The sequence below is a fragment of the Vigna umbellata genome, chromosome 5, assembly GCF_029865625.1.
Source record: "Vigna umbellata cultivar VRB3 chromosome 5, Vumbellata_1.0, whole genome shotgun sequence".
NCBI lineage: Eukaryota > Viridiplantae > Streptophyta > Magnoliopsida > Fabales > Fabaceae > Vigna > Vigna umbellata.
In genome coordinates this window covers 38,654,130-38,663,546 of record NC_142169.1, presented here as the reverse complement: position 1 = coordinate 38,663,546, position 9,417 = coordinate 38,654,130, and the positions used below count along the sequence as shown (strand labels likewise).

General features: G+C 32.6%; 1 protein-coding gene and 1 long non-coding RNA gene across 3 annotated transcripts; one reads left to right on the top strand and one right to left on the bottom strand.

Moving 5' to 3' along the window:
* Window positions 1-275: 275 nt before the first annotated feature.
* LOC124828274 (cytochrome b561 domain-containing protein At2g30890-like) lies at window positions 276-3,436 on the top strand. Its single transcript, XM_047301537.2, has 4 exons — window positions 276-1,082; window positions 1,256-1,417; window positions 2,354-2,502; window positions 2,923-3,436. The coding sequence occupies exons 1-4, from the start codon at window positions 942-944 to the stop codon at window positions 3,227-3,229; spliced, it is 759 nt and encodes a 252-aa protein (XP_047157493.2). The 5' UTR covers window positions 276-941; the 3' UTR covers window positions 3,230-3,436.
* LOC148198311 (uncharacterized) lies at window positions 1,193-3,668 on the bottom strand. Of its 2 annotated transcripts, XR_015786594.1 has the most exons (3): window positions 3,438-3,660; window positions 2,850-3,018; window positions 1,193-1,328 (listed from the first exon to the last, which is right to left on the bottom strand). It is a non-coding gene; the product is annotated as an uncharacterized LOC148198311 (long non-coding RNA). The 2 variants fall into 2 exon arrangements; XR_015786593.1 differs by lacking the exon at window positions 1,193-1,328 and having other exon boundaries at window positions 2,768-3,018; window positions 3,438-3,668.
* Window positions 3,669-9,417: the final 5,749 nt, after the last annotated feature.

Below are 9,417 nucleotides of genomic sequence, written 5' to 3'. Positions count from 1 at the left end.
AGGTGTATATAGTTATGGGTGTTTGTTACATATTCTGATTTTCCATTTCCTATCACCTCTCCCAATGCCGATAATGTTCTATTTATAGATTGGATAATACTAACATTATTAGAAAATATTTTAATTTTTATCAAAGTGATTTATAAAACTATAACTATAACTAAAATGAAAGCAGATATACTTTTAACTCAGAAGTGGAGAATCTTTCTAGAATCTGATTTTATTGAGCCACTTTTTTGTAACCAAATTCTGTATATTGGTATTTGGTTGGTGGAGAAGTCTATTCAAGCATGTTATAATGATGTGCATTCAATAGTGGGAAGCATAAGATAATGTTTACAATGTAAATGTAGCACAACCCACTTTGTCTCTCAGTATATACATGTATAAATTTTAACCCCTCACATTGAAATCTGACAAACTTTAGCTCTGCAAGTCCACATTCTCAAAAAGCCTGTCCAAGTGAACCCCACAAGTTTGAAATCTCATTTAATGCCTCATTTTAAGTTCCATTTATTATTTACAAGATCTTCCGAACTTAGTACAAACAATCAATTTTTCCATGCAACAACCTTAAGAAAATGTGAGTTTAATCTGAAAGGAAATGTATACTTAAAAGGAAGGTTAAAGTTTAAACTCCTTCTCTTCTGATGAGCTTTATCTGACCTCATGTTGATCTCACATTTTTCCTGCATTGGTTGCAACTTTTTTAGTTCTACTGTCTAGATAAGACTGCTCTCTGCTCAAAATCCTATCTCACATACACACACATAGCAGAAGACACTTCAAAAAAAGAGAGGATAAGCTCTTTCAGGTCATGGGAAATCACATTCAGTTTTTGCTTAGAATGTTATAGTTCTTTTGCTTCCTTGTATCTTCTGGAATTGGAGACTGAGATTGAGATTGAGATTGAGTTTGAGTTTTAGTTTGCACTTGGAAGAATGGGAGTTCAGAAAAAGCTCATTTCTTTCTTCTTTCATGCTTCTCTTGTATTCATCATGTTTCCCCTTGTTGGTTCATCCCAAGAGCACCAGAAAATTACAAGCAGCCCTTCAAGAACCAAAGAAAATAACCACATTCAGGTAGGGTATTTCATCAAATTCCATATTCTGAACTTTTATTCAAGAAAGTTAGCAGCATAATCTGTTCATTTTTCCCCCTTGCCTAATTTCCAAATTTGCAAGTTAAATCCCTTGTTTATTAAATGTGAGTTCTGTCTCTGAAGCTAACTCTTTTTCTTCTGTGATTGGTTAAGATGAGTCCAAGACTTCAGTTTGAGATTACACTACATGGCTTTCTCCTGTGGGCTTCAATGGGGTTCTTGATGCCTGTAGGTATACTTGCAATTAGATTATCAAACAAAGAGGAGAATTCAAGAAGGCATAGAATTGTGTTCTATGTTCATTCAATTTTACAGGCAAGTATATCTAAGTCCACATTACATCACAACTCCAAATCAAATGTAAAAATTGATTGTTTCTACTGTAAGTTCTCTTACTTTAACTTGAAAACCAATGATCTACAAAATCATAGAACAAGAATTTACGGTAGTGAGAAAATAAGTGTTGTGGAAATGGCCAAAAGAGTTGTAAACAGTATTTTCAAGATGGTCTATGTGCTTGTTGTAATAGTATTTTCAAAATGATCAATCTACTTTTATCTTCACCTTGCTCAATTGAATGCATAATTAGTACTGTTAGTACATGTCTATATGAGTTGAAGGGGATATATAAATGAAATCAAAACTTGTTTGCCCATTTTAACCTCTAACTTTAAATCCAATTCATACTTAAAAGTAAAGCATTTTGGCTATTAGTGAATGAATAAATTAAAGTGACTAATGTGTTAGATTAGAATACAACAAATCATTTGGAAAGCCTCTGGATCTGTTAATGGCCATATATTAGTTTCATAAGGTTAGTTGTAGCACTGATTTACTTTTAATGATGATGAAGTGAAGCTAAAAGTAGAAAGATTCAGAATTTTAGTTAATTTTTTAGCCTAAAGGTTGTTAGTAGCTAATGAGATTATGCATTGGTGATTACCTCATAGTTTATTGAAAAAGGACTATTATGGATACTTTGAGGACAAGAAAGGCATTTTATTAAATAACCTTTTATGTTTTGGAGACTCCAAGCTTTGTTCATCTCATTAGTGAAACACAGGCTGTGAAGAAAACAACAAAATTATGCTTATGGGCCTTCTTGATACTACCAAGTCATAGCTATGATGAAGGGCAGAAGTTAATATAGACCATCATTAACAGAAATAACTAACTTGTCTAAAGTATTTTTTTCACTGATGCCATTTTCCTTTTTAACATGATATATACTTTTGAATTTCTATTCAGCAGATGATTGCGGTGCTGCTTGCCACAGTTGGAGCAATCATGTCCATAAAAAATTTCAACAACCACTTCAACAATAGTCATCAAAGATTAGGAGTTGCACTATATGGCATTATCTGGATCCAAGTTTTACTTGGTCTTTTTCGACCACAAAGGTAAAACAACTAAATTCACTTTGATTGACAATTTGTGTATCTATGCGCATGATTTTGTTGGTTAGGAAGTTTTATCCTTCGTTGACATGAGAAAATGTGTTTTAGGTTACTCATGTTTTAGTCAAAATTGGTTTGTCACTACATTTTAAAACTGGTAGTTTTGGTCTTTTGTATATTTTGAAATTTGATCAATTTAATCCCTAACGACAAAGTTTAAAATCCACCAAAACATGAAAGGACTAAAACTAAAATTTGAGAGAAATAATACAACATAATTCTTCCTTTAATTGCCTTAAAAAACAAGTACTCAACCTTACAAAACCAATGAAAAGTTAAAGTAATTAGACCTTTTATCCTCTGTTTATTAGCATTGTTAATAGAACATGATGAATATGATATTATTGTTGTTGTTCTTAACAGAGGATCCAAAAGAAGTGTTTGGTTGTTTGCACACTGGATACTTGGAACTGCAGTCACATTCCTGAGTGTCCTGAATGTATATCTTGGATTAGAAGCCTACCACCAAAAAACATCAAAAGGCATAAAAATTTGGAAAATACTTTTCACTGTTGAGATAACTTTGGTTGTGTTTTTCTACCTTTTTCAAGAAAAATGGGTCTATATACAAAATCAAGGAGTGGTTTTGGGCAATGAAATGATGACTTCTATTGGTCAAGAAATTGGACCTAATGAAAAGGATGAGAAGGTATTGAAGGGTGACACCTGATGAGGAAGAAGAATCAATGCATCACCATAATTGACCCTGACTTCTACGTAGAATACAAGTGTTTAAAACATATAGAGTACTGGTGAATTTGAATTCAAAGATTGTAAATTACTTGGCTTATATGATTTCTATGTCTGGCTAAGATGCAATTTCAAGAACACAGAATATCATTTCATGGAGAACAAATATATTCATAATTGATTTTTACCTCTGGTCCATAAGGGGCAATTGCTTCCTGCACCCTGTAATTGTTAGAATATCCATATTATCCATATGATGTACTTGTGTTGGTTGTTGATGGTTGGTGGGGTTCTTTTGTTGGTGATGGTGTTCGTGATTGGTAGTGGTCGCCGGAGGTAGTGAGCTATTTTCATGTTTTTTAATAAATTTATGAGCAATCCAAAATATATATTTATAGACTTCAAAATATCTTTTTGGACTGTATAATTCCAAATATATTAAAAAATACATTTTTTTAGATTATGTATTTTGAAGGTTATTTTTGAATTTGAAAATATATTATGAATTTTATAATTAAGAATGTATTTTTTTTAAAATATATTTTGAATTATATTTATTTCAAAATCCGATTTAAAAATGCATAATTTAAGATGCATTTAAAAAAAAATACATTTTGGACTGTGCATAATGTGAAATTTGGCATATATTTTTTCAATGGATTTTAAATTATATATTTCAAGAGATATTTTTAGATTCATAAATAAAATTTGAATTATAGAATTTGAAATATATTTAAAAAAATATCTTTTGGATTGAGCATTTAGAAAGACAATTTTGGCTTGACTTCTTTTGAAAGTAGAAGTAATAGAGTAAAGAGGAATGTCGTGTGTTGAGTAGGGGTGGGTAAAGGGCACTATATTCCAATGTAAACTAATTTATGAAAAATGTACTGAATTAAAAAAAATAGTTTAGAGTAAACGAACTAAAAATTCCAATACAAAATCACATAGTTTCTCTCTCCCTCCTCCCAACCTAAAACAATAGTTCATAAATCACATGGCAAATTGAAATGAGAATAAACAAAGCAACTATAGGACCTGAAAACATCAGCATGAAGAGGAGTCCAAGATCCTGCCAGATAATTGAAAGCAAGAGGTTACTGATCGGTTTTTTGTCGCTCTATAAAGAGAAATACAGTATGATCTGCTGTGCATTGTTGCTAGAAGAATTTATTACACCTACAATCACACCTTTCAGCCCTATGTAAAAAAATTGATAGTCGGAGCAACATATTTCCTCATTTGCTGTGTGTCAGAATCAATATGGATTTTGAAGTTCTCAAGATACAGATTGAGCCAATCATCACAAAAGAACCTTGGAGTCTCATATGCTACATACTCAGGGTACTCCTACCAGAGTGAGAGAAGAGAAAATTACTAAGAAAAACATTTTCTACACTAAAAATAGAATAAAACATGAGAGCTATTGCCTAACAAAAGGACTCTCAACGCAAAAAGAATTAAGTATTCCAGTCATTTATTAAATTGGATTTGTTTCTTGCCGATGGTATATGTATTTTTATATAAATAAGGCACATTCAAAATTGATTACACAAGGATCTTGCACAACAACAATACCAAAATGAACAACAAAAAATTCCATATATAATTAGATTTCACGTAAAGCAACAATACCAATAGAAAATTATCTGCACATAACTTAATGATATAAGCGTTCACAGAACCAAAAGTGAATGGGAATGTTAATCAATTGACTTCTGTAGTCCACAATGCACAACCACCATGCTTCCCAGGTTCATGCATCATTCAGATTGATGATATAAATGATATCATTACGGGAAAAGAGACAACGTAAAGCGCCTTAACTGTTCCACTGAGTTTTGCGCCCCATATAAAAATGGAGGAAACGAATTCTTGCACTCACATATTCATGAGTTATATTTAATGTATGAATTAGCCTATAATCTACTTATAATTTGTATAGCAAGTACATGCAAAGATTTTATCCTGGTTTTGGGTTCAATGGAGGATCATATGCTATACGATAGTATTAAATTACAACACTGAGTTTCCACAACTTGGATGCACTAACAGACCCCAACTTTCTGCTGAACACCAACCACGACCTCTTCCGCAGCATATACCTAGGCCATGGGCTGCACTATCAACACCTGCTGGAATTGAATATGTACATCCAAAGACCTTGATGCCCCCATTTAATCCTAATCAAGTTGGATATGGAATAAGTGCACACTCATCATCAACCATGTATTTTGTCTCTCTTTATCAATCAATATGTAATTCTATAGGTTGGAAACTCTGCCCTTGTCCAAAAAACGAAAATAAAATTAAATCTTTCTCCCACAAAATCCAAAAGGAAATCAAGTGTCACCTCACTAAGATCATCCCAGATGAATACACTCTCAAGGGAAAAACATTCGTACCTTTGGATTGTAGAGTGATATTGTTAACACATTGGCAAGTGTACCAAATCGTATCAAGTAATATAAAATGGTAAGATCAAGTATCGTATCCCAGAAAACTCACGACACCAGACAATCATGTAATACCTTAACTAATTAAGACTTAAGAACAATTTCAATGGTTTAGAATGCAACATGCAGAAAAAGTAAATATGAATGCAATTTGATCAATTGGGGAAAAACACAAAAGTGAATGGATGATTTTGATAATATGGGCTTTTGCACCAAACTAGGCATATTTGCCTTTAATATTACCAAAATGGGCAAATTCAACCTAAACTAAAAGAAATGGGAAAGTCGTGGGGGCCCAAACGACTTCAACTGAAGAAGTCGTGCCCCCCTGCACGACTTCACACTGTTCACATCTACAGTGGTGAAGTCGTGCACCCCAAAAACGACTTTTGATGACCGTAATCGATTACAATGTAATGGTAATCGATTACAGAGTGTTGAAATTGTGACCCCCCTGCACGACTTCAAATAAGTATGCCAAATACGTACTGGTAATCGATTACCACACTTGTGTAATCGATTACTGTAACACCCAAATATATTTAAAGGGTATTACTTATAGTAAAGACTAAATTAATTTGATATCTGATATAAACAATCAAACTTTATTTCAATTCTTTCAAAGTACAATTCCAAACTTACAAACTTTATACATTATAGTCTTCACCACTTAGCATAAATTCGAAATTTAACTTATAAGTCTTACACAACATATTTTTCCAATGCAAATTTATTCTTTTAACAAAAATCCCTGAAAGTTTTTCCCCGCATCTCTCTCATCATATTTAAGCTTTTTCAACCGCATCTGCAACATTATCTGCTCACATATAACATGAGTTATATGATCATAGCACAAACAAATAAGGGTAAGCCAACCATATCATACAATCATTAAACTTACTTATAATATAAATGTTTCAATCATGTATTTCCACAATTTATAAATACCATTATCCCGATGTCATTAATCCATTTTTTTTAACTTCTTTAAAATCCTCTTTCTCATTTTCATAAACCTTACAAGTATACCACGCATACTCACGAAGCCTTATGGTCAGACCGCTCTCTACCTGCTTCCTTAAGCCTTACTTGTGTACTATGTCTTACTTTCTGAAGCCTTATGGTCAGACCCCTCTCTGCCTGCTTCTATAAAATTTACGAATCATATGTTTATGTCAAAGCCTTATGGTCAGACCACTTTCTGCCTGCTTTCATAAACCTCAGGTGTTACTTTGCTCATATCAAGCTCTCATGGTACAACTCGAACATACTACTCCCAGTAGTAAACATCATTTCATAAGTAATGATTTTTTATATCCACTCCAACATTTCATAAAATCAACAATTCATACCCTCTTGTCCACCTAACTCAATCATGTTACTCTTTAATCATAAATTCATAATAACCCGTTTTGGTGTCAATAAATTAAACATATTATATTATAAACTCATTTTGCCCATAACAAGTATAACTCAACATATTTTCACCAAACAAAGATCATAGATCAGCCAAAATACATCAACATATCTCAGGAACTACATATTAAAGTCTGAGCTCAATGTAACGATAAATGAAATATATATGGAGTTTTTACCATGATAACTTTATGCATCTACAATCAACTTGTTTTATTTTATTTTCATCCTAGTAGAGATCTTTCTTTACCCCAATTGGTCACCGAAGAGGACCCAGATGTCTGAACGCATCAAACTCACCTTCGACACCAACACATATGACTAGTCACAACTGACTGGACCAGGCCAGGGCTGCTCTATGATCAGGGATGTGCCAACTCAGGTTTTTAAGGTTCCTCTATCCTACCAACAAAGAAAGGCCCTCAATAATTAACAATTGATTTATTTAAATTATCTACCCTGTTCTCTTATGCTCTAAATCTGAAATGCCAAATTTTAATATTTTCACTTCCTCTCACAACAACCTCAAACAATATTTGTACATCTATTTAATACCCATATACAAACTATTACAGAATCCTTACTCTAGACCTTCCAACAAGATCAATTTCAGCCAACAAACTTATTCAAAACAGATTAAATTCATCACATCACAACATGTACAATTTCACAGTTTCAGTTATAACACCCAATATAATAAAAGTCATAAAATAGTTTCACAAGAGCACACCCGTTCAACATTCATATGCATATATTTTTATAAGATAAATTCATACAAAATAATTAGCTCCCCTTACCACCAAAATAATATTAATATAAAAATTCAGGGGAAACAAGAAGTTGAATCTGGCAGAGCCGGTTAGACAACTTCTCATCCTTCCAGAAAGATGCAATAAAAAATAGATAAAACAATAAAATTTCTGGGGAAACAAGAAGTTGAATCTGGCATAGCCGGTTAGACAACTTCTCATCCTTCCAAAAATACAATATAAATAAGAAATAAAATGTATGGGGAAACAAGAAGTTGAATCTGGCAGAGCCGGTTAGACAACTTCTCGTTCTTCCAAAAATAAAGATATAAGAAACAACAAAAGCTTTGGGGAAACAAGAAGTTGAATCTGGCAGAGCCGGTTAGACAACTTCTAATCCATCCAAAAATACAAACATAAACAACTAATTATATACAAATGACATAACATAATCAACATCACATTTTACAATTATCACACTTGGATCTAAGCACAAAAGCATGTTCTCATTCAAATTTCAAGGTTCATGCAGAAATAAAATACTTCATATTCAAAATTTAAAATCAGACAAAAGCAAAATATTGCATATTCAAGACTCAAGATAATACGAAACGAAATGTTCAAGGTTAGCTCCCCTTACCTGATTTTCGCTCCTTTCTGAATGAAGAGCACTTCTTAAGAAGCTCCCGCTACCTTCTCTACAACTCATATTTTATTCCTAATATCTTCTTATTTTTGACAAAAGTTTTACTCAATTTCACTCTCCTCCCCTAAAACTTCATTTCTCACCTCTTTTTATAGTTGAAGTTAGAGGGTACTGTAGCAGTACTGTAGCTGTACTACAACTACTGTAGCAGTACTGTAGCTGTACTACTATTCACTGTAGCGGTACTGTAGCTTGTACTACATTTTTCCTGTAGCAGTACTGTAGCAACACATGATTCACGAGGTATTTTTACTGTAGCACTATACAAATTTTACTGTAGCACTATACGTATTTTACTGTAGCATTTATACATAAAATTATTTTTTTATTTCAAAAATATCTAGTATCTTAATTACAACAAATTTCAAGGGTCTTACAATTACTAGGTTATTTTTGGTGCAAGAATCATTCTGGTAAGCGATTACAAGGTTGTTGTAATCGATTACCAGTGTGTTTTTGGTTGGTTTTTGAAATTTTGTATTGTAATTGTGGTGCATATTTTGAAGTTTATTAAGTGCGTTGATATGAATTTGTGTAAGCACGCATTGTTGTTGATTACATTGTGATGTATTGTTTTGTATAGGAAGAGTATATGATTTTATGTAATTGAAATAAGACAAAATCATAAGATGAAATGAGAAATGAAATTTGTAGTATTTTATTGAATTAAAAATGCATTACATAAGGAAGAAGCTTAAATTAAAAGAAAAGGACACTACAAACTGAAAGGCATCTAGGAAGATGATCCACTATGTGGACCAAAATGACGACGCAGATACTCAATGTCGTGCTCTACATGCTCAACTCGAGCATCAATAGTATCAAAGCGGTCACCCATGTT